The sequence below is a fragment of the Ruditapes philippinarum genome, unplaced genomic scaffold (genome assembly GCF_026571515.1).
Source record: "Ruditapes philippinarum isolate M1 unplaced genomic scaffold, ASM2657151v2 ctg998_1_1_1_1, whole genome shotgun sequence".
Taxonomy (NCBI): Eukaryota; Metazoa; Mollusca; class Bivalvia; order Venerida; family Veneridae; genus Ruditapes; species Ruditapes philippinarum.
In genome coordinates, this window is record NW_026851652.1 from 132,004 (window position 1) to 158,162 (window position 26,159).

Consider the following 26,159-nt stretch of genomic DNA (forward strand, 5'->3'; position numbering starts at 1 on the left):
AATTAGAACTGTAATTGTTTTTACCTGCAGCCTTAGGCAAATTCATAAGCTTTCAGAAAAAATATTATTTTACTGATTTTGATAAGTTTTCATAGGCTTTTCATATGCTATAAGATTCAATTCAAAGTCAAACTTGGTTTTTATTTAAGAGTTTATTAATCATCTATGTCACAAAAATTATAAAATGTGTATGTAATTGATAAACATAAAGATCATATGAAAGTATACGCTAACAGTAGCAATTTCTACAAAGCAAGAAATGATAATTCTACAAAGTGATTTGTTGATTAACACAGTGATAGACTGATAGTGGAGTATTGGTGGTGTTGGCAGTTTTCACTCCAGATCACGGTAGTAAACTACATTGAATTTACCAAAGCACAGTTAAGCCACCACATTATTCCTGGACAGGCTGTCAAGAAGCTTACCAGTACTAGTTGCCCTCACTTTCGCAAGGAACTGATAACTTCTGTACATACCAGAGCAGAAGTCCAGATCATATGACAATAGAAATGATTTGAGCAGTGTCACAACAAAACCAACATAATGCGTTTGTGACCAGCATGGACCTAGACCAGCCTGCGCATCCGCCCAGTCTGATCAGGATCCATGCTGTTCGCTATCAGTTTCTTTACTTGTAATAGAGTTGGTAAGCGAACAGCATGGATCCTGATCAGACTGCGCAGATACGCAGGCTGGTCTGGGTCCATGCTGGTCGCAAACACACTATGTTGGTTTTGTCGTGATGCGGCTCATTTCATGATCAATCACAACAGAAGTGACATGCTCCATCCAGGAATCAAACCTGGGTCGTCAGATTGACAGTCCAAAGCTCTACCTTTTGAGCTAACTGATAGCTTTTCAAAGAAAGTTGAGATTTCAAAAGTAAACTACATTGATGTACATATTGCAGTAATTGGTGAAACGAAACGTATTATTCAATTTTAATTCAAATATAAAGGAAAAGATTCCTTACTAAACAAAAATTGTGAAAACTTTTGCCAATTTCTATAACAAGTACATGTATAGTACCTGTATATATAATTCACATAATATCAATTTCCAACAAAAAAGCAACAAGTATACAATTATATCTGAAGTACCTTTTTTAAATTTTGTTAAGAACTGTTACAATTGAAATTTTGTAATTCTTTAAACACATTACAATTGGTCAGTAATTACACATTAATATTTAGTCGATACAAGAAAAACTTATTATCTGGACTGTCATCTGTGCCGTCTGATTATAGTTAGCATTGTTCACTATTCATTTACATAATTAAAAAATATCCCTAAAAATGATGAATGGTTTTGTCCAGAATAAGAAATGGACAAGTCCATTTAACATGATAAAGGGTATACAGATGTATTTAGTGCTTGCATTGTGATAAAAATATTCCACAAATACCTGAATAGAAAGAATGGTGTACCTGTTAGTTTCTTCTCTCAAAAAATAGTAAAACTAGTAAAACAAGTACAGTCAAACATTTCAACAAAGGCCGCTAAAAGGAGACACCAAACATGACCGTTTTAGACAAGTGGTCTTTAATTGGAGGTTACTATTTTCTACTTAATCAATAAAGGGTTATGAAAAAGACTGACCTTTACTAACCAATGTTCTTAATTTGGAGGTGGTCTTTCACACAGGTTTTACTGTAAAGACTAAATATTTTTAATAAAACCAAACATAACACTATCATTAACAAATCTGACATCCAAATAATTTTAACAACTAAACATAAAACATATAAAGAATATGAAGTAAATTTAGGTAAAAAACTCTTTTACTGTGTATCTTTTAATCAAATCACTTGATATATAACAAATACTTTCAAGTTCTTTGAACGCTACCAGCAGAAATTGTTTATGTCATGCACAAGTCAGACAAACTTGTAATGTAATGCCGCTTATTTTACTATTGTCTGTTTATGTTATAAATGCTAGATTGAAACCCTTAAAGTAACAAATAGACTGACTATTCAAAACAGGGCAAGCCCATTTAACAAATGTAGGTAAATAACTGTTTTTAATCCAGCTGAAACTTGTTCATTTCACATATCTAAACACTACGAGAACTACTTTATCAACTAACAGCGTTCATGTTTTTCACTAACATATGTTCATCTCTCGCGTTCAAATTATCTCAAATAACAACAAATGTCTTTGAAACTACGCCCCGTCTATCCCTTCCACACGCACACATTATATCCTGCCCATCCCTTTTACACGCCCACATTATACCGTGTCCATCCCTTTTACACGCCCACATTGAAGTGTGCACAAATTGCGTCTATTAGATCAGCTTTCCTCGTGCCCGTACAGGATATGCCGTTCTCTTTTATCTTCTCCTTTAAAATGGGCACTGTCAGTTTACCAAGCTAAAATAAAATGGAATAAAATGAATCAATGCAGTGCGGCGAATGAAATGATCAAGCATAGAAAAGGGTTAAAACAATTTGGACAAACATCTTGAAATGCATCTGTTTTAAGTTATTCTGGCATATAATGGAGTTTAATATAATATTTCCTGCCTTTACTGAAAGAAAGACCTTAAGCATCTGCTAAGTAGTTTTTGGCACTAAGTGAAAACTTGGACCAAGAAAAAAGTTCTAATAATTGGACCAGGTGCTTGATGGTATATGTAAATTGGAATTAGTTTATACAAAATTTGTTATTTGTTTGATTGTGTAGGAAGCTTTAAGCTTTATAAAAATACTCTCAAACCAACCAGTATTGAGTTACGAGTGTAAAGTTTCTTGCTCTAGGTAACAACAGCTTGCCCGTAACTGGGTTTGAACACACACGGTTATCAATGCTTGATAAATAGGCTTGCCTGTAACAGGATTTACACACACGGCCATCAATCCTTAGATAAACAGTGTAAGTATAACCAATTTGGCCAGGCCGCCACCTAAACTATTTGGATTTGAATCACAAACATCATAATTCATGGCAAGACATTCCAAATGTTTGAAAGCCTTCTTTATAAAAATTTAATAAACTATATCTCTGACATAACATGCTATATATACTTACTCGGCCAGCTTCAGCTTCTGCCTTCAGGTCAACCCCTGAAGCCGCCTGCTCCGTCTTGGCTCTTTTAGCACCTGGGTCTCCGCCACCTCCTGCCTGCAGATAGAACAGAACAATGGTAAAACATGTCAACAAATTTCTGTAGTCTGATCATACTCTAAACTGTTTGCTGACTAACTTTAAATTTTCATCTTGATATCCCCAAAATCCAAAATGGACAGTGTCAAAAACAGAAGCTGAGCAATTCAGTGGTAAAAGAACTCTGCAGATTATGGGTTAACCAACAGACAGTTTAATTACATGTACCACATGGCTCCTTAGGGTGCGTTATCTTATTTTTGTGAGTGCCAAAACAAACAAAAAATTACACTTTTGCCCAGTTCTATCAATTGTGCAGGGTCCTAGACAATTGCATGTGTATATGATAAATAGAATATAAATGTAGTAAACAGAACTTCACACCAAATATAAGGCATTCATAGTTCCAGAAAAAATGACAAGATACACTAATTACGCTTGTCCATTTCTTTTCAGTCAAGTTTTTAGTCCCATTGTCACTCCTGAAATGGCACTTTCTTTACTGGTCCAGGAAAACCCCAGAACTTCCATGTTTTATTCCATGTAAGAACAACTACAAATGTTTCTCAGTAGAACCACAAACCCTAGTAGAACTGCTGGCTGAATTTGTGTAGGCATTTTCTCAGAATAAGGGACTTTAACCGCTCTGTCAAGGAAACACAAACTCATTGATAGCGTTCACTACACTTGAATCATTGTTTTTTGTAGTTAAGTTTTATGTCACACCATCAAGGCATATGTCATATGGTGACCAATGACTTAAAACAAAGTGCCTCTCCTTGCATTTTTTTTAAGGAATGTGTAAGCACAAAAGAACCACTGATCTCTATAAGCTAGCTGAACTGTTTCCTTAAAAGGCAAAAAACCATCCTGGCAAGATTCAAACCCACAGCAGTGAAGAGCCAGCAATTCAAAGTCAATGACTGGAACCACTTGAACACAAAGGCCTCTAGTTATCCATAGATGAGAATGTAGAATGTTAGGCCTTAATTTGTAAATTTGTAGCACAAATGCATTCAAATTAAAGATAGTTATACTTTTTTTTTTCGTTTGGGTTTTACATCACATCGACACAGTATAGGTCATATCGCGACGTTCCAGCTTTACTAGTGGAGGAAGACCTCAGGTGCCCTTCCGTGCATTACTTCAGGCATGAACGGGCACCTGAGTAGAACCACCAACGTTCCTCACATGAAAGAATCCAAAGTCCCTGTCGGGATCCGAACCAACAGCGGTTAGGGGCAAGTGGTTTGAAGACAACGACCTTAACCACTTGGCCACAGACGCCCCTATAGTTCTACTTAATGAGAAGAAAATAATATACCTTTCTCTTGGCCCCTGCAACGTATCCTGCTGGAAAAACAAGGTCTTTAAATTGATCTATAGCGTCACCAGCTCTCCTCTTTATTCTATCCTCATCTGGTACTACAATACAAATCAAAACTTACTATACATACATCTGGATACTAGTAGCTGAAATAAACTCTATTGGATAGCAAAAAAAAAATAACGTTTTCAAACATGATTTTTCATACACTTCACAAAATATAATTTACATACAAAAACACTTCAACCTTTCACAACTTAATCAGTATAATAGACACCCTTTGCTTAGGCTATAGAACTGTCTACTGTTGCTTTAAGGGGCTGCAATATCAAATATTAAAGGCAGCAGTAGCCAAGTCTTGGATTGTCTGCCTCTCAACCCAGGGAATATATGTTCGAGACCTACACTGGTCATAACCATTTTCCCTCATAATAATAGTGCTGTTTTTGTTTTTTTTGTTGGGTTTTACATTGCACCAACACAGTGTATGTCATACAGCCAATTTTCAGCTTAATTGGTGGAGGGAGACCTCAGGTGTCATTCCTTGCATTATTTCAGGCAAGTAGAACCACTGACATTTCATAAGCTAGCTGAATAACTTCCTCACATGGAAGACTCCAAAGATCTTGACCACAGACTCCCCTCACCAATAATGGTTTATTATAGGAAGCTGACTGGAGCATTATATTTCACAGTCAAGCTTGAATATAAATATAAACATGTTTAAACCAATATCAAAAGCTATTACTGAGCAACCAATAGAAAAGCGTCTGGCTGGATTGCACAGAAAGTGGCGGTACTGACGAATGAATTACTGATAAGAATTTGTCAACAAGAAAACTAACGTGTGTAATCTGTCATCTCTTCGGGCGAATCTCTGTCTAAAGCCAGGGCCTCGATGTTTCTCCAGTGTTTCTGTAAAACGGGGTTCTCAAAACTCTCTGCTGAGTACGTAAACTGAAGTTTCTTCAATATCTCTTTGGCAGCATCTATCTGGTCTGAATTAGCTGTTATATATAATACACAATATATTACAACATGATAAATCATCCTTGTGCAGTGTTGAAATAATATTGATGACTATTATGAATTACCTCCCTTTTTGTTATACAGGCCTAACAGTGATATGATGCACTTTTCCAAGATAAAATTACAGAAATACTTAGTTTGAAACAACACACAATTGTTTGTCCAACAAAAAATAAAAGGTCAAGGTCACTTTAAGTTTGATCGTTGCATACAGCTTTTGAAAACTGACTTTATCAACATGCTCAGTAATACTTCAAAAGGTATGAATTCATTTACAGGTAAAACAAAAAGTACATGTATATAGATTTATTTTACCTTTTGTATTTTGCTCATACTTGACTTTCCTGAAATCGTCTGCAAATGGTAGGAAAATAACATGGAAGCCAGGGGGACATAACTGTACCTTGTGTTCATCACACTCTTCCTCCTGGAGGTAAAAAGTTAACATTTCTCATTGTAATGTACAGTGGAACCTGTCTAATCCGAACTCGTCCGGATCAGAAGAAAAGTTCGGATTAGAAAGGTTTCCAGATTAGAAAGGTTTCCGAATTAGAAGGTTCTTTTACATGTTTTTTCATGTTACATGTATTTGCAAAATAGTTTAGGGAAAGAAAACGGGAATGCATTTGAAATTGCAATTTAGATATTTTATTTTTGCAGTCTCTTATCGTTCATTCTAATACATGTGAATACAAAAATAAAGAAATGAAAATAAATAAATAAGCAAAAAAATATTATGTCCTCAAGGGTAAGTTAACCTACGATGTAAAACAGGAGGCGGAGACATAATTAAATATTCGTACCAGCATTTGTCAATTGTTGTTTACTCCTATCCGATTCAGCGACTATCCGAATTCACTGACAGTTTCTATTAATTTTCATTGCTTAATCACGTATCATCGAATCCATTACAAAGGATTAAAAGATATTTTTATTACATTATATCAAAATATATTTATTGAAGTTGACGAAAAACAATTAATCAAGCAATTATAGAAGATATGAAGACAAGCTATAAGTGTAATTTTCACACCTTCGCAGATCATACGTTTCACCCATTAATCAAGTCAAATAACACATCAGTTTGGTGTATGTTTACACCTGCAAGATGTGCGATTATTTGTTATTTTGAATGAAGGTGTGAAATTTGGCAAAATCTGTTCGGATCCGAGAGGTAAGTTTTAGAGTCAGATAAAAACAAAAATTGAAAAAATCGTCCGGAATTCGGAGTAGACAGGTTCCGGATCCGAAAGGTTTTTTACTATTGAAAATTGAACGAATAAAATCGGGCCCGGACACTTCGTTCGGATAAGAAAGGATTCCGGTTTAGAGGGGTTCGGATTAGCAAGGCTCCACTGTATATACGTATGTCTTAAATGTTTGCCTTGTATTTATTTGGTTTGGTTTTTAAGGCCAGTTGTGTTTTTTTACACAGTATTTCAACCTTATACTAGCTGATACCGCATTTGTTTCAAAAGCATAACTCAATGGACACTATTTAAGCTCCCTCTTTTCCATTTAAGCTCCTATTTTCCATCTTGGCTCCAATTTTTCAATTTTAGCTACACCCTTACCATTTTAGCTCCTACTTTTCAATTTTAGCTACAACATTTCCATTTCAGATTAAATCTTTCTTCCCTTGAAGCTCCTACTATTCCAATTTAGCTCCAATTGAACAGAAATTATGGCAAAAATTAAGAATAAGCAAACAATGACTCTGTATCTATACTAGAAGTATCAACTAGTTTTACCACAAATTATTGTCAATATCTGTAGATAAATTACTTGACTTTGTTGTGAAGAGAGAAAATGGAATCAAACAGATTATCTTAAAACTTCTTGACCAAGTATTCAGACCTATGAAATCTGAAGTCTAGAAATTGTTTCTGTTTTCAATTCGCTTGATTCTTTAGGTATGTCATTGTCAACACCACAGTTTAGGTGATATGCCAACATAAAAAGACACCCTTTCTCACAAATGGTTAAAAACTCATCGCTTCTAAAATTGATCAAAGTGTGATATTAGTAACTATAAATATACTTGCCTGCGGAAGTAGAGCAACAAATCTTGGCGGATAATTTTTCCCGGGGATGTATTTACAGATTGGGACCACATCACGATCTACACACTTCTTCAATAATGCTGTGAACAATGTAGTGCTGCCAATAATAGTCTGTAAATTTAAACAAAAAAATTGTATGTTAAACATATGGTCTATGCTGTGTATAGCTAACTTAGTTAACTGAAATGGAAAAAAAAAGCACTTTAAAAATTCACAGAAATGGAAATTTAAATCTTAAAGACTGTTATCGAGCACCTCATTTGATAAGACTAAAGAATTCATAAATAAATGCCGTTTAGATATAATTCAATAAATCCTATGCATAAGTTATTTGAACCATTTAATACAAGAGCACCCTACACAGTGTAAATGCTTGTCTGTTAATAATTCTAAGTCAAAAAGGGGCATAACTCCAAAATATTACTTTCAGATTTATGCCCCTTGTCTAACAACTGGATCTTGTCATGATAAGCAAGTATGCCAAATTTTATGTTGATAACTTTTAATATGTATGAATAATGGGCTACATTAAAGTTTACGCACAGCGACAACAAAGACAAAGTAACAATTATAATATCTTGACTTTTTTTCTTTCGAAACAGACAAGCTGAAAATAAATACAATCAAGAGCTGTCTAATATGCGTTTGTTTTATTGGATTTCAAGTAACACCAATACTGCAAAGGTGATATGGTGACTTTCCAGCTTTACTGGTAGAAAAAGACCTTAGAGGCCTTTTTGTACATTATTTCAGAAATGAACGGGCACCTAAGTGATCCGTTGACTTTGGTAAGTTAGCTGGATAGCTTCCACACTTGAAAGAACACAAGTCTCTAAATAAGCGGGATTCAAACCCTCAGCAGTGGAGAGCATGCAAACTTAATTTGCCGACCTAAACCACTCTGCCACAGAGAACCTCTGTCTATTATGTAAGGCTCATAACAACATCTCTAGATAAACAAATATATTGAAGAACATTTTTTACTTACTTTTTCATCAGGATAAATGAACGAAGCTGGTTTTACTTTAAAGTATATTTTTAATGAACTTCTTGGTTTAAATCCCATCAAATATAAACCTGAAATTAAACAAGTTTGGTATAATATACAATCAATAAATAAAATCCAAATTCACCAGGTGAAGGGTTGATATAGCTGTCAGCACTGCTGCACACCATAATTATCAAATGTTTTTCCTTCAGACAATGATGTCAACTAATACTGTAAGACCAGGCTAAAAGAAGTAAAATGTCTATAATTGTTTCTGCAGAGTAGCGATGACTGTGTTATTAAGTATGGCAGTGTATTTACATCCAAATAAGAACAGATGGTAATCATCATTGGTTATAATTGCATGTTTTTATATCTTTTATCACTTAATGATAACCATGTGAGACCGTCACAAATCTTAACCCTATTTCCCTATTTGCAAGATTCTTTGCACTCCTGGACAGTTGGCTGCCCTCTGTAAGCTTCCCACCCTTTTTTTTATATAAGAGGCGGACTTTTGCCTCCTCGTATTCACATCAATGTGTCTTTATGCTTTGATTTTCAAGAAAATGACAACACATTGTCCACTGAGGTTTTTTGACAAGATGGGACTGAAAATATTTTTTTAAGATAAATGTACCATTTGATGTAGGCTTAGACCGCTAATCTTTGTGCAAAATTTCAGATCATTCCCACACTTTGTTTTACCAGAAAAGCTAAGAAAAGCATAAAAATATGATTTTCAATTTATTTCAAAGTATATTTCTTCAATATCTTTGCATTTATTATATACTTATAAATGAAATATTGAGAAATATTGATGAAATAAAATGCGTATTTTCATTTTCCGTATTTTCACTGTAAAAATTTATTTTTCACTGCAGTGAAACATATTTTCCGTATTTTCACTGGTGTCTTGCCGGACTACTTTCTTTTAAATTCTACCAGTACACATAATTTAAGGGAAAGTTTTTCAAATTTTATCGCAAAAAAGAGAAAAATGTACATAATAAACAGAAAATTCAAGTTTTTTCTATAAATACATGATTTATTTTCATCTTGTGGCATGAAAATTACCATATTTCACTCGTGGCTACCGCCACTCATGAAATATTTATTTTCATACCACTCGATGAAAATATATCATGTATTTATAGAAAAAACTTGAATATCCTCTATATATTTCTGTTTAAAGTGCCCCAGCTCATTTATATAAGAAATTCAAATGTTATGTTTTTAGGCTTTAAAACCTCAGTGGAGTCCCTTTAAGAAAAGAAGGCTAGAACTTGTACCATAGTTCAGGTAAAATACATCCACATAAATTTAAGTCAAGCCAATATAATAACATAAACAAACCTGATGGGTCAAATCTCTTTATCTGATTCACTTCTTCATTTTCAAAGAAGATTCTTTTCCCACCGTATGTCTGACATTTCTTGAGATCTTGTGGCATTAAAACTTCTCCAGTGTCCTTGACATGTAAATATTCCATTAATAAAATCAACCAAATAATAAAATCATAATTTTTATCCTTACAACTTAATGTGAAAGTAAATAGGAAGATGGGCACTTACTGTTTTTACTTTGGTATAAGACTGGTTTTCCTCTATTCATTTAGAAATACTATACATGTAGTCTCATAAGTGGGTCATACATAAAAATGAATCAAACAAGCATAATACACAAATAACATAACAAGAGCCCGGTTTGAGCCGGGTGATGCTCCCTGAATAGGTTTTGGACACAGGAAAGTACACCTCTTGTAGTTTCAGAGTTATGTCCCTGGAAAAAGTTCAAAGTGCAATAATTGCAAAATTAGGAAAGACAGAGTTACTGTTCTTTCCACTGCACTTCTAATCACTGTTATCTATCAACTTACAAAGTTTCTTGTTGATATCTCTTATGGTTTCCGAGTTATGTTCCGGACAAATTCAAAAAGTAAAAATAATTAAATGGCAATAACTCCAGAATTAGGCAAGGCAGAGTTATGATTCTCGTGCACTGCACATCTACCCATTGAGATACATCTACCTACAAAGTTTCATGTTGATATCTCTTATAGTTTTACAGCTATGTCCAGTACAAGATTTTTCTAAAAGGGGAGATAATTCAAAAATGAGGCTTAACAGAGTTATGTTTTTTTTGCACTGCACTTCCACTCAATGAGATCTATCTACCTACAATGTTTCATCTTGATATCTCTTACAATTTTAGAGTTATGTTCCGGACAAAGTTCAGTGTTAAAATTAACAAAGGGCAATAACTCCAAAATTAGGACAAAAAGAGTTATTGTTCTTATGCACTGCACATCTACCCATTGAGATCTATTCACCTACAAAGTTTCATGTTGATATCTCTTATAGTTTTAGAGTTATGCCCCGGACAAGATTTTTCTATAAGGGGAGATAATTCAAAAATGAGGCTTAACAGAGTTATGGTTCTTTTGCACTGCACTTCTACTCAATGAGATCTATCTACCTACAATGTTTCATCTTGATATCTTTTATAGTTTTAGAGTTATGTTCCGGACAAAGTTCAAAGTGTTGAAATTAACAAAGGGCAATAACTCCAAAATTAGGACAAAAAGAGTTATTGGTCTTATGCACTGCACATCTACCCATTGAGATCTATTCACCTACAAAGTTTCATGTTGATATCTCTTATAGTTTTTGAGTTATGCCTCGGACAAGATATTTCTATAAGGGGAGATAATTCAAAAACCGGGCAAAATAGAGTTATGGTTCTTTGACACTGCACTCCCCCTCAATGCCCTCTACCACTGTATGAAGTTTAAATAAATTATCTCCAAGGGTTTTCAAGTTATGCTCCGGACAAGAAAACGGACAGAAAGACGGACGGACAGACGAACAAGGCGCCGACTATATGCTCCCCCGAAATTTTTCAGGGAGCATAAAAACTAGAAATGTGTCCAAAGGACAAGGCTGCCCCACTCCCCATTCCATTGTTTTGCCTGTCTGTGGCAGACAGCTTGACAAACCCTCAACAGCAAATATATTATTAGTTATAAAGATTTTTGACAGGTTATATGACCCTATATAAATGGATGTTTGCAAAATATATCGCAAACAATGCAAGAATTCTTGATAAATCAACAGCAGCTGTGTATATAAAACTAATAAACGTCATGATTATCTGATGAAAAGTGACATTACAAACATGCAGTATTATCAACGTTTATATATAAGAGCTGTAAAAAACCACCAAACTCTCGTATGGGACCATGTGTTAATGCTGTATGCCAAATGTCAAGAGGCTGTGATAAGTAGTTGCTGAGAAAACTGTTACGAAAATTTCCTACAATTGACCATTAATGTTGAAAATTTAAGTGGGTAAACAGGAAGTGGATGAGCGACAGACCTGAAATTGAATCCCACAGTATGGGAAATGTTAATGCTGTATGCCAAATATCAAGATGTTGTGATAAGTATTTGCTGAGAAAACTGTTCCGAAAAAAATTTCCCACCCGCCTGCTGCCCGACATTCACCATACTATAACCCAGGTTTGCACCTGTGCAACCCAACCAAAAAATGTACTGAGATTTTAGGAAAAGTAAAAAGATTTAAGATTCAAGTAATAATTTACATGTTAGGTGGGATTAAAGACTGATTTTGCAGTATTAATTAACAAATTTCCTCCGCATTACTAATGCAGTAAGGGTTATTTTTGCTCATTTTGACCTATTTTGGTAATTTATGTGGGTTGCAAGTGCTGTTTGCAATGTGTAAACTATTGTCTCTATTCACTTCCCAATATTTCACTTTTAAATAATTTTAAGAATCTGACAGCTTGCTGCTTTAAGTGTGGGGGGGGGGGGGAAAATAAATCTGATGAATGATAATAAAATACCATACCTTCAGATATGTTTTTGAATGACTTTTCAGCTCCTCATTGGTCCTTTTGTCCAATTTTACTGGATATGGCTTGGTGCATGGTCTTACTAAGTTATACCTATAGTGAACATAAGACAGAATTATTATCTTAGCATGGAGTACTTACTTATGGTCGTACAGTATCTGTTATGTGTATTTCATCATTTAAAAATATTAAGTACATATAGCATAGGAATCAAACATTTAAAAATCTAAATAGGTTTAAAAATGCCTAAATTATTTAAAATCTATATAGGTTTTAAAAAACCTAAATTAATTAACAAGAATGACATTTCATTACAATATTAAACATTTTATCTGTTTATCTCCTAGGATAACAGGCCAATCAGAGTACACTGAACATTCTAGAAAGGCAACCAAACAAGGTGCAACAGTCTTCTTCTATTTTTATCAGTGGTTTCAGAAAGAAAAACTTTCTAGAAAATTCTAGAAAAAGACAACAACAGAAAATGGTACTTAATATACCTTTAAACTAAAATCGGGCCCTCTGGCTTTACCTCTTACTCTACTATACTTTCATGTGATTAGCCTTTGCCATCTGTATAGAGCCAGGCCAGCCTGCATACCTGTGCAGTTTGACAAGGCTCGATACTGTTAACAGACTGAATATTTCATCATTATTTCTTTAAAATTGATAATGAACATTTCTGATCAAGTCCATTTAAACGCACATTATGCCTCAGAAATGCTATCATTTTTATTTCTAAAAAAACTTTTTCATTTTTGAAATTTTGTAAAAGTTTCCAAAAACTTTATCATTTGCCATATAGATGAACTATTTTTGCTTCTGTTGCCCTGTTGTCAATTGGTATAATTATAGTGAATTAGTATTTTGTACGGAAGTCAAAATACTACTTTGTTTACATTGTGCTACCTTTACGACATATAACTTTGAGTTCAGCACTTCTTTCATCAATTGTTAAACATGTAACATTCTCTTAATCAATTATCAAAACATTTTAAAACCCATTTTTGACATTTCTAAAGAATTTAAAAAATACGTTTTTCTGATGCGTTATGTGCCTTTAAGAAATTTATGGAGTTAATGAGCTTAAACAACCGAAATCACTTACACTCCTACACCCATTTCCAATCCTTCACCCAGTGATAAGGAAATATGCCGCAGTGCTCTCTTCTTATGGTCTTTCGATCGTACCCTAAAATTATAGGGTATATATATATATACATTCCAATACTGCTTTATATGTCTGCTGTAAATTTCTGCCATCATGTCATCATTATCAATTAAAGCTTAAATATGTAACAGTGTGGTTCTAAATTAGTTGATATTTTGTTTTCAAAAATAAGTCCTCAATAGCATATTAATAGGGGTGTCATGTTATCCATTTAAAGAATTTTGGTCAGTTTTTTTTAGCTCAAAACCTGTGAGAAAATTTTAAAACTGGTAACCGGGTTAAAACAATATTAGACAGAGAGCCGAGAAAGTTTTAAATTGATTCTAAACCTTACCTTAATTTTTATAACAAGCAAGATATGACATTTTGTTTGTATTTTAATTGTATTTTAATTGTATGCAACAGTGTATTTTTTCCGATTTAATACATAAGCCTACTATCTGATCACGAACAAACCCTACATATTAACTATTTTACAGCCTACAAGAGAGGTATCACCAGTCCACTCACAGTACCTTATAATGCCAACAAGATGGGTCTAACTGTCATTGGGAAATAAGATTATCTAATTTATATATCCATGAATAGTACCACATTTTATCATGTTTTTGGATTGCGGTTAGGAAAGAATTGTTTTATTTTAACTTGTGCCCTTTTTCCATAAAAGTATAGATTTTATCAATTCTGTATAAATGATGTGTAAAAGTAAGTATCCATTGGTCTTAGTAAATTTAAACATTATAGGCCAATATATCATAAATATACAAAAATACTTCCAACATACAAACATTTATCTAAACCAATATTCCTTCAATACAATTTGTGTAATAACTTGAATCATTTAAAAAAGGGATATTTTCCTAAAATTTCTCTGACACTAATATTCTACTTAAAAAAAAAAATAGTTCCTGAAAATTTACCTTGAAAGTAGTTCCTCTAGTTTTTCAGCAGGGTCAGGTAACTCTGTCAACTCATCATCATCTGTGTACAGTAAGTCCTACAACATATACAAACTTTAGTCTATAACATCTATCCCAATAAATGTGTGCAAATAACTTACAAGCTGTACCAAATGTTTTGGATGAATAGATCTTTCATGCACTCAAATAGACCCAGTCATAGCCCCCCCCCCCCCTTCCCAAAAAAACCCAAACAAACAACAACCAAACTTTAAAATGAAAACAACTGTCATTATACGCCTTTTTAAGACTCATGACTCATTCCTTATAAAGTTTTAATTTAAAGATTTGATTTATTAAGTGCCATACATCGCATATCATTTTAGACAATAGAATAAGATTTCTTTGAAGCTACAGTGTGCAGCTGTCATTGATTCAGTCTAATTAATATTGCTGCTAGATTGATGACAAATATCGATAACACAATAGATGAATCTTTTTTTTAAAATTCAGTTTTATGTCACAACACAGTATAAGTCATATGGCCACTTTTAAGCTAAACTGGTGGAGGAAGACCTTAACACCTGAGTAGAACCACAATCATTCCATAAGCTAGCTGGATAGCTTCCTCACATGAAAGGATCCAATGTTCCCATTGAAATTCAAACACACAGCCATGAGGGGCAGGTGCTTTGAAGTCAACACCCTTTGAAGTCTGTCATGACAACCTGATCAATCTTCTAAGTATCATTAACTTATATAATAATTATTCCTGTCACTGTAATTTCTAGGCATCTTACGAACAAGCCCAAATTATTGATTTATAAATGAATCAATGATACATCCATATCAATTCTAACGATGACAATTCAAACAGTACACAGAAATCCTGTAACTCAGTAACCTGAACGATTCTGCGACAACAGAATTTTCATGTGACCTCCATACCAATACTGTTACAAATACTTTTCATGCAATGTTTGTTTGATTGGGTTTTACGTCACACCCACACAGTATAGGTCATATGGTGACATTCCAACTTTGCTGGTGAAGAAAGACCTCAGGTGCCCTTCCGTGCATTATTTCAGGCACAAACAGGCACCTGAGTAGAACCACGGACGTTCTGTAAGCTACCTGAATAGCTTCCTCACCTGAAAAAAATCCAAAGTCCCCCGAAGGATTCGAACTAATACTGGTGAGGGGCAAGTGGTTTTCATGCAATAATTGTTAAATATACCTTGTAGAATTTGGTGACATCAAATGTTTCCCCTGGCAACTGTAGATGCATCAATTCCAGGTCTATACCAGTTTCATTGAGATCACTTGCTTTTGTCTTAGCTTGACGCTGAAAGCAATCATATAGAAAATAATTTGAGCCGCGTCACGACAAAACCAACTTATTGCCTTTGCGACCAGCATGGATCCAAACCAGCCTGCGCATCCGCGCAGTCTGATCAGGATCCATGCTGTTCGCTTACAAACCCTATAACAAGAAGGGAAACTGATAGCGAACAGCATGGATCTTGATCAGACTGCCCGGATGCGCAGGCTGGTCTGGATCCATGCTGGTCGCAAACCCATTATGTTGGTTTTGTCATGACGCGGCTCATTTATATCATTTTTTAATGTTTATCAATGATATTTAAGTACACATCTTTGTCAAATACAACATTACCTTAAATTTAAAACAGATTAAGTTCAAAGATAAATATGACAATTTTCTTATATGCTTTCCTGTGGACTGTGAAATTATACTTTGATAGTACAGACACCCCATACATGTAATTCTGATATCTACAACAGATTTATTTATAACTTCTCTAGAACAAATATTCATTTACTAAGTATGGTAAAGACTTCACAGTATGGTAAAGTAAAGACTATAGAGTATGGTAAAGACTATACAGTACGCTAAAGACTATACAGTATAAAGACTATACAGTATAAAGACAATACAGTATGGTAAAAACTATACAGTATGGTACAGACTATACAGAATGGTAAAGACTTCACAGTATGGTAAAGACTATACAGAATGGTAAAAACTTCACAGTATGGTTAAGACTATAGAGTATGGTAAAGTCTTCACAGAATGGTAAAGTAAAGACTATACAGTATGGTAAAGACTTCACAGTATGGTAAAGTAAAGACTTTACAGTATGGTAAAGACTATACAGTATGGTAAAGACTATACAGTATGGTATAGACTAACAAACAAGATAATCAAAATGGTACCTACCTGTAACTGCTGGTTTCCGGCATGTGGATTATCATTACATGTAAACAACAGAATTCTCTTCGAGTTCACTTTTTGTGGGCTAGATAAAAGGATCGAAAACAAAATTTACAATATTTGGTGTCACAGATTTAAAGTTTTCAACAGTAATTATTTGTTTTCTGATCAAAATCCTACCCAAAGTATATATTGAAAGATGTTCAATAAAGTAGGTGGGCAATGAGCAAAATCACCACTTCGTTTGTTTCATTTGGTTCAACATAACTGGTCATATTGAGCCAAAACAGAAAAAATGATGGGGGTCAGAACCACCTCACCTGCTGGAGCTAAGAGATACATAGACTCCAGTAATATTTACCCATTTAATCCTCTCTTATGATCATGCAGGGTTAAACAATGGCTAGAATTCTGATAGCTCAGTCTATAAAGGCAACCCCTCTGCCAAAAGGGGCACTTTTAAATGTACCCAGAATAGCAGACATTCTATTCTGTTATTTAATATATGTGAGTTACAATTCACTTAATAAATAATGACTAGATAATGTCTATTACCTATTAGCAAACATATTCTGACATGTCCACAAAGCCTCACTGAGGGAAAATGCTGGACTGTGTCCATAATCTACAGTAAATGTCTTGTAATTCTCTGAAATAAATCCACATGATCTAACTCCAGTATCATAACCCTGTTAAGAGTTTCAAAAAACACCATAGATAGAGCTGTCATTGATTCAGTGCAAAGCATATTGATGATTATATACCAATATCGGATGACAAATATCGGTGATAATCCAATATATCGATAAATACTCCTAATTTCTTGTATATAATACTTTTTCATACCTTTTTTAACGATTTTATTAAAATAATTTAATACCTGGTAAATGTTCTGTTCATGCAAATATGTTGTATCCCGTTTCTAAATGACCTTTGTATGATTTTTTTCTGACTATATTTTGTCATCACTGCTATCAAATGTGTCCATTATGTAACAACAGATTAGTGTTAGACATGGCCACCTGCTTTTGTATATGTTTTGAGTGAATTTTCATAATTTATAGACATATAAATAATTGATCAAAATATTGATTTTTTCAAATCTGTTAGATTATTGATCAACAGAAAAGTATCAACCATACATCAATATCGTCTCTATCGGTGACAGCTCTAACTATAGATCTGTATTTGAACATAATAAATTTGTACAAAGAATTTAAATCTTTTTAAACTGCTGTTTTGAACATCCGCATTTTTAAAAACACACTGACAAAGTCAATTTTCCAGCTTAACTGATGAAAGAAAGACCACAGGTTCCCCTCTGCATTATTTCAGGCACAAGCAGGGACCGACATGTAACTTGAGTCTGCAACCTTGTGTGAACCTAGCTAGATACATTGTAGCTTCAACAGAACTCCCTGGTGGGATTCTAAATTAACCACTCAACTATATATGAGCCACGCCATGACAAAACCAACATAGTGGGGTTTGCGACCAGCATGGATCCAGACCAGCCTGCGCGCAGTTTGATCAGGATCCATGCTGTTCGCTATCAGTTTCTCTACTTGTAATAGGGTTTGTAAGTGAACAGCATGGATCCTGATCAGACTGCGCGGAGGCACAGGCTGGTCTGGATCCATGCTGGTCGCAAACCCATTATGTTGGTTTTGTCATGGCACTGCCCAATTATGCCCCTCTCTAATACACTGTTAAGAGAAGCATATTCTTTACATTGTAGAGGCTTGACAGCTTTTCATTTAAACTATTTTCAATGTTTTACAGTTTTAATCAATGGTTGGTTTTGTTTTACGACACACTAACACAGTTAAGGTCATTTGGCGCTGAAACAGGAAACATGATTTTGACTAATCTCTGGTGTAACGAATTTTAAGCATCTCCATGGGTCAAAACCAACTCACCTGCTGGAGCTAAGAGATGCATAAACCCCGAATATTTGAATAGACGCCTTTTACAAACACAAAGGATTAAAACAATGGCTACAAATTCTGATGCTGATTCTAATGTTAAACAATTCCAAATATACCAATTTACATACCTTCACACATTTCTTCAAGTTGTAATATTCTGGGAGCACCTGGCTGATCCAACTCCTGAAAGAATGAAATACAATATTTCCTTACTAATCAAGTAACCCTGAATGCATGCATAGAGGATATTTAGTTTTTTTCTCTAAATACAAAATTCATTTTCATCGGGTGGTATGAAAATAAATATTTCACAAGTGGCTGCAGCCTCTTGAAAAACAAAATATTGTACAAAACAAGAGCTGTCGGTAGGACAGCAACGCTCGACTATTCTTAGTGCTTGATAGTAAAAAAAATGCTTGATACAGTTACCTCCTCCTTGGGGTAATGATGGTGAACAAGTGTGCAAAGTTTCAAAGCCATATGTCAATGAACTTTGAAAATATTTGAGGTATAAAAAAACTTTAACATAAATTCTAAGTCGAAAAAGGGGCATAATTCTGTCAAAATGCTTGATAGAGTTACCTCCTCCTGTCTTCAGGTTGGGGTCATGATGGTGAACAAGTGTGCAAAGTTCCAAAGCCATATGTCAATGGACTTGGAAAATATTTAAGGTATTACAAAAACTTTAACATAAATTCTAAGTCGAAAAAGGGGCATAATTCTGTCAAAATGCTTGATAGAGTTACCTCCTCCTGTCTACAGGTTGGGGTCATGATGATGAACAAGTGTGCAAAGTTCCAAAGCCATATGTCAATGGACTTTGAAAATATTTGAACTATTACAAAAACTTTAACATAAGTGGTTACGCCGACGCCGACGCTCGGTGACTGCAATAGCTCTACTTATTCTTATCGAATAGTTGAGCTAAAAATGCCTTATTTCAGATTAAAACCAAGATATCTTGGACTAAGCAAGCTTCTACCAAGATAATTAACTAAAATCAGCATTAACGTTATTTCAGTACTATCAGTGTGTCACAACAAACCAAGTGATCTTCTTCATGTGTACACAAAGGTTACAACTAACTTGCTTACGCTTGTTCATAAGTCCAGGCTTTTAAAGCTCCTTAGAGCTTGTGTTATCAAACTGTACTGTACTTTAAACAACAAATATTACTTGACTTGAATGAGGTTCATTAATTGATTGACACAACACTTACCTGGTATATATAAATATGTTTAAAGTCATTTGGATTTTTTGACTTCTCCTGAAAAAGAAATCGTTTTTTGTTTTTATAAAAAGTGTAGTACAATATATTGATTATTATGCAAGAATTTTTTTTGTTTTGTTTTGATTGGGTTTTATGTCACACCGACACAGTATAGGTCATTTGGCGACGTTCCAGCTTTACTGGTGGAGGAAGACCTCAGGTGCCCTTCCTTGCATTATTTCAGGCATGAACGGCACCTGAATAGAACCACTGATGTTCCATAAGCTAGCTGGATAGCTTCCTCACATGAAAGAATCCAAAGTCCCTGTCGTGATTCAAACCCACAGCGGTGAGGGGCAAGTGGTTTGAAGTCAACGACCTTAAACACTCGGCCACGGACAAGAAATAAAAGGTGCTTTGATTAAGGTTAGTAAATGTGATGATAGGGCAACAGAAAACACAAACTAGCCTCTATATTCTCCATCAAAAAATTTCCAGACATAAATGGAAATAGATTTAGTATAATAGTACATGGATTATCATTCAAATGCTTTGTAATTAATCACTCAATCTTATCAGCCTTTGTGATTATATTTCTACGAATTTTAACTCAAACCTTGCATTATTCCACAACCTTGCACTCAGAGTTGATATCTATTTCCAAACCGACACTACACGTGACTTTCTAGCTTTAAAATAATACTTACGGTTCCGAAGAAAACAACACCTATTAAGTCCTTTTCACTACTTATGATCTTGTTCTGTAACGTAGTCTTGCAACACTGAAAATATGAATACAATTTTACAATTTAAACGTGAATTGTGAATACCTTCATTAGTTCAAATATTGAAACTCCATGCAAAACTTCAACCACAAATTTTCTAAGTTCACAAAAGGGCTATAATTCAGTCAAACTCCATACCTAGAGTTATGAGACTTGGATAGTGAGCTCCACACAAGACAAACAAATGTCTTTAGTAGTTTTGAAGATTGATGTTGCATGCAAAACTTTACAGAAGAATTCTTTTAAGTTCATAAAGGGGAATAAGTTGGTCAAAATCTATGCTAGAGTTATGGGCCTTGGACAGTGACCTGCAAATTAAATTATGATCCTGCAGACACGTAGTAAGTTTCAAATTAATATCTATAGTAGTTTTTAAGATTGATGTTGCACGCATAACTTAAATAAAGAATTTTCACTATTCAGTAACATTCTATGTCAGAATTTTGGGCCTTGGATAGTGTACTCAAATTATGATCCCAGAGATTTATTTTGTTTCAAGTGTGTGTTCAATAGTGAGAAAAAATCTATAACTTTTGAAAAAATGAATTCTTGTTATTCTTACAAATTTATTATAACCTTGACAAATACTGAACAGTAATTATAGCAGTTAATGTGTTAATTAAAATTCTAACACTAAAAATCTCTAACCACTAAAAATGTGACGCGCTGAGTACAGTAACAAATCAGACGCAATTTAGCTTAATATCATTCACCGCAATATTTATTTCTTGATGTTGTGTTAGAATCGGAATAGTATATCAAAAGCGGTGATTTAATCCCTTGATAAAATCACTGTTTGTCGTTCGGATGTGCATCATTATATCACGAGGGCGTATCCCTCATGATATAATTCCTCGCATCCAAACTCCAAAACAGTGATTTTATTGAGCAATAAAATCACTGTTTTGGATATAATATTTCTTAATTTACTTACTCTGATACAGCGCTGGAACAGACTTTCATCTTCGTCCTCATCATCCACATCAAACATTGGTTTAGTACAATCTAACAGCAATATAAGTCCATCTCTCATACCCCCACCAAACTGTAAACATAACATTAGTTAGTTAGATTACTACTGCCGCATTATAAGATATTAAAGAAACTCCACCAAGGTCCAAAAGCTTAAAAACATAAAAGTATATGTTCTTACATAGATCAACTAGGGCACTTAAAACAGAAATAAATGACAATGATAATTATAAGAAATATACCTGGAAATTTACTGAAAATACACTTTGGCCACTTAAAACAGAAAGAAATGCAAATGGTAATTAAGAAATATACCTAGAAATTTACTGAAAATTCAGTAGGGGCACTTAACCTTTTCCCTTATATAAGCGTGTTTCGACGGCTTTTTGCCCCCCCCCCTTTTGAGGCCTCAAACAGTGAAAAAATGTCCTATTTAGACCCCAAACACTGTTTTTCGTTAGAGAAATGTTGTTAAAAAAAGTGACCATTTTTTCGGCGCCGTCCCCCATCCAAATAATACATCAGGGGATTGCCAGAAGGGGGATGTGCCCCCTTCTGTTTGGGGGGTTTGAAGGGGGGCGGAGTCCCCCTCATCGCCAAGAAAATTTTGGACTTGTGAGAGGCTTAAAATGACCCCAGGTTGATCATAAAGTAAAGTGTAACCAACGCTGAAAAGCCTTTGACTCTATCTCAATCCATTGAGAAGTTGCAGCACTTTGAAATAAATTTTGATGGAAAAAATCGAGGCAAAATAGTGATTTTTGGCAATTTTGAGATGTCCCCTCGATGCCATGGTAACAGAAAATTTAAGACTGAGCATGTCGTTACAAAGGCAATGGTCCACTCAACATTTGTGCCAAGTTTGATTAGTATTGAAGCATTTTTCATAGTTTCATAGCAGTTTGAACTTGTAAGAGGAGGCTTTTCAGTGAAAATGGCCATTTTTCACAATATGCTCATGGGGGAAAGGGTTAACTAAAAAAAATATAAATGTTACAAAACAACAATTTTTCACCAAAATTAGGTAAAAGACCACATGTTAACATGGAAAAACTAGATTTTGGGTGATTCCAAGGTTTTTCATCATTTTTTGTTAACCTTTTCCCTTATATAAGCGTGTTTCGACGGCTTTTTGCCCCCCCCGCCTTTTGAGGCCTCAAACAGTGAAAAAATGTCCTATTTAGACCACAAACACTGTTTTTCGTTAGAGAAATGTTGTTAAAAAAAGTGACCATTTTTTCGGCGCCGTCCCCCATCCAAATAATACATCAGGGGGTTGCCAGAAGGGGGATGTGCCCCCTTCTGTTTGGGGGGTTTGAAGGGGGCGGAGTCCCCCTCATCGCCAAGAAAATTTTGGACTTGTGAGAGGCTTAAAATGACCCCAGGTTGATCATAAAGTAAAGTGTAACCAACGCTGAAAAGCCTTTGACTCTATCTCAATCCATTGAGAAGTTGCAGCACTTTGAAATAAATTTTGATGGAAAAAATCGAGGCAAAATAGTGATTTTTGGCAATTTTGAGATGTCCCCTCGTTGCCATGGTAACAGAAAATTTAAGACTGAGCATGTCGTTACAAAGGCAATGGTCCACTCAACATTTGTGCCAAGTTTGATTAGTATTGAAGCATTTTTCATAGTTTCATAGCAGTTTGAACTTGTAAGAGGAGGCTTTTCAGTGAAAATGGCCATTTTTCACAATATGCTCATGGGGGAAAGGGTTAACTAAAAAAAATATAAATGTTACAAAACAACAATTTTTCACCAAAATTAGGTAAAAGACCACATGTTAACATGGAAAAACTAGATTTTGGGTGATTCCAAGGTTTTTCATCATTTTTTGTTAACCTTTTCCCTTATATAAGCGTGTTTCGACGGCTTTTTGCCCCCCCCCCCCCTTTTGAGGCCTCAAACAGTGAAAAAATGTCCTATTTAGACCCCAAACACTGTTTTTCGTTAGAGAAATGTTGTTAAAAAAAGTACCCATTTTTTCGGCGCCGTCCCCCATCCAAATAATACATCAGGGGATTGCCAGAAGGGGGATGTGCCCCCTTCTGTTTGGGGGGTTTGAAGGGGGGCGGAGTCCCCCTCATCGCCAAGAAAATTTTGGACTTGTGAGAGGCTTAAAATGACCCCAGGTTGATCATAAAGTAAAGTGTAACTAACGCTGAAAAGCCTTTGACTCTATCTCAATCCATTGAGAAGTTGCTGCACTTTGAAATAAATTTTGATGGAAAAAATCGAGGCAAAATAGTGATTTTTGGCAATTTTGAGATGTCCCCTCATTGCCATGGTAACAGAAAATTTAAGACTGAGCATGTCGTTACAAAGGCAATGGTCCACTCAACATTTGTGCCAAGTTTGATTAGTATTGAAGCATTTTTCATAGTTTCATAGCAGTTTGAACTTGTAAGAGGAGGCTTTTCAGTGAAAATGGCCATTTTTCACAATATGCTCATGGGGGAAAGGGTTAAAATAGAAATAAATGCAAATGATAATTAAGAAATATACCTAGAAATTAACTGAAAATCGCATTTTTGTGCTATTCTTAACCCGATTTGAAGGTCATTTTTCACAATTAGAATAATTTTTCTGGAAAAACAGAGTGAGCGAATGATCAGAAACTTTGCACACAAGTAATTGGTCTAGACCTACATCAAACTGAACATTAATCTCAAAATATTATTTCCTGACCCATCTTGTCAAAATCCTCAGTGGAGTCCCTTTAAGATTTTTCTTTACTTTTTCACAATATGTTTATAATGACTCACATAGAAAGCATAGTTAAGAGAACTGGCATCAAGGAAAGACTGAAAAAGTCATAAAAAATTTGATTTAGATGTTTATATGTAACTGGGGTTGAAAATTATTCTAATTAATCTAAATTTCTACAAAGAGGCATAACCCATGGCAGGTTTTAAGATTAAGTGAGAAAAATCACTGCCCATTTAAGATTTATCGTGCAAGTGGTATGATAAAGCCAATATTCATCAACAAAATTGAAGCATAAAAAATAGTATCATATAAAAGAATTTGAACTTGCATGAAAATCTAATTCCTCATCTTCATCTTCTTCATCCCCAAACTTCTGGAAACCAAACTCAAAAGCCATAGTTGCTGTCAGCCTACAAAGAGTTCAAATCTGTATTAAAGGGTAGACATTTATGCCCAGTTATTTTAAAATTCTTTGATGCTTGACAAAGTTACAATCTGGACACAAATGTGTGTACTTATAATCTATAATTGTATTATAGAGTGAACCTTCAAAAAAATCAAAAACACATGACTCAAATTTACTATTTACAGGTTTATATAGGTATAATCGGATTTATAAAAATATATATATTGTTTCACAGCTTAACTTCCACATAGCGTGAATACTTATTTTATTCAAATTCTAAAACACTTTGCTAAAATATCAACCACATGGCTCAGTAAAAGACATTACCGAACGGATATGTATAAAACATAGTTGAATCTGCTGTCGTTATATTGATTCATCTTAAGCGTTCGGTAAGGTTTCATACTTAGTCAGAAGGTCAATTTTCAATTTTCGTTCTGCAGTTTGATTCTTTAACCAATAACTTCATTTTTAAATGTTTTGAGAAACATCATTTAGATCGGGAGAGCCAAACTGATCAATTTCTATCGCGTCTGATTCAAACTTTCTCTCGCAAATGCGAGTGGAAGAGTGGATTTGTCAAGGCCTGCAGATTAAAACTTCACTATTTAGAGGAGAAAATGAGTCAGCAGTCTGAAAGTCGGTAACGTAATGAAATACATGTAGGGTCTCTGGTTCAAGTCCTGGTCAGGCTGCAAATTTTTCTCCCCCATAACGATACAACCTTCAACAGGTGCTATGTCTGGGTTAAGTGATTTCAATCTCTTTATACACATACATGTATATGCATTTATGTTATTTATTAAAAGCAATCAATCAAAAAGGTCACTGGCAAAAAATACTCGCGAAAACATATAACTTAAAGAGAACACGACTTGCAATGACATTTAACGCCCGTGTCATGCAGTGCTTCTATTACCATTGCTTTTATTTAATTTAATCAAAGAATGAAACATCATATCTTGAACCAAAATACCTTTATTAATAGGCAATTTTAGTAAATTGCAAATTATGCAAATTTTCCCGGAAAACTACTGTGACTGTCGTGATGTTAGATTTCGAGACGTTTCGGCCCCAAGACGTATCGGCCCCAAACTACCCAAGACGTTTCGGCCCCGGACGTTTCGGCCCTTTACCAAATCGGCCCCAGAATATGTACTGTATTTTAAACCGATATATTCATAGCATTTCAATGATTAAATGAATCAATTAATATATATATATTTAATCATTTTGTATAAAAACTAGATAATAATAGTAGTAGGGGAAAAGTAATCAATACTTGTAAACAGAACAGAACATAAACTTAATTTGAAAAAATATAATACACAAACAAACAATTACTTACAACATATATAGATAATATTTTATTAATACAAACAGAACAGAACAAAAACTTTATTTAAAAAAAATATAATACACAAACAAACAATTATTTACAACATATAT

At 34.5% G+C, this 26,159-nt stretch overlaps 1 protein-coding gene across 2 annotated transcripts; it reads right to left on the reverse strand.

Moving 5' to 3' along the window:
* Positions 1 to 2,211: 2,211 nt before the first annotated feature.
* On the reverse strand, positions 2,212 to 25,766 carry LOC132733944 (X-ray repair cross-complementing protein 6-like). 2 transcript variants are annotated; one of them, XM_060720735.1, is made up of 20 exons: positions 25,687 to 25,764; positions 24,633 to 24,731; positions 21,556 to 21,666; positions 20,544 to 20,618; positions 19,846 to 19,893; positions 18,755 to 18,809; positions 17,254 to 17,347; positions 16,705 to 16,783; positions 15,703 to 15,810; positions 14,487 to 14,563; positions 13,504 to 13,587; positions 12,392 to 12,488; positions 9,875 to 9,989; positions 8,519 to 8,607; positions 7,513 to 7,641; positions 5,783 to 5,894; positions 5,284 to 5,445; positions 4,436 to 4,536; positions 3,037 to 3,129; positions 2,212 to 2,378 (listed from the first exon to the last, which is right to left on the reverse strand). In XM_060720735.1, the coding sequence occupies exons 2-20, from the start codon at positions 24,699 to 24,701 to the stop codon at positions 2,256 to 2,258; spliced, it is 1,821 nt and encodes a 606-aa protein (XP_060576718.1). In that variant the 5' UTR covers positions 24,702 to 24,731; positions 25,687 to 25,764; the 3' UTR covers positions 2,212 to 2,255. The 2 variants fall into 2 exon arrangements, with proteins under 2 accessions (XP_060576718.1, XP_060576657.1); XM_060720674.1 differs by having other exon boundaries at positions 2,214 to 2,378; positions 24,633 to 24,714; positions 25,687 to 25,766.
* Between the last annotated feature and the right edge of the window lie 393 nt (positions 25,767 to 26,159).

Bases quoted from the DNA above. Each gene is read 5' to 3' on its own strand.
- LOC132733944 (XM_060720735.1), bottom strand. From the start codon at position 24,701: ATGGCTTTTGAGTTTGGTTTCCAGAAGTTTGGGGATGAAGAAGATGAA. The intron at 12,489-13,503 runs GTAAGTGATTTC...TGTTCACTATAG, and splicing joins TTGGAAATGGGTGTAGGAGT to GTATAACTTAGTAAGACCAT. The intron at 5,895-7,512 runs GCAAGTATATTT...TTTTACCTCCAG, and splicing joins TTGTTGCTCTACTTCCGCAG to GAGGAAGAGTGTGATGAACA.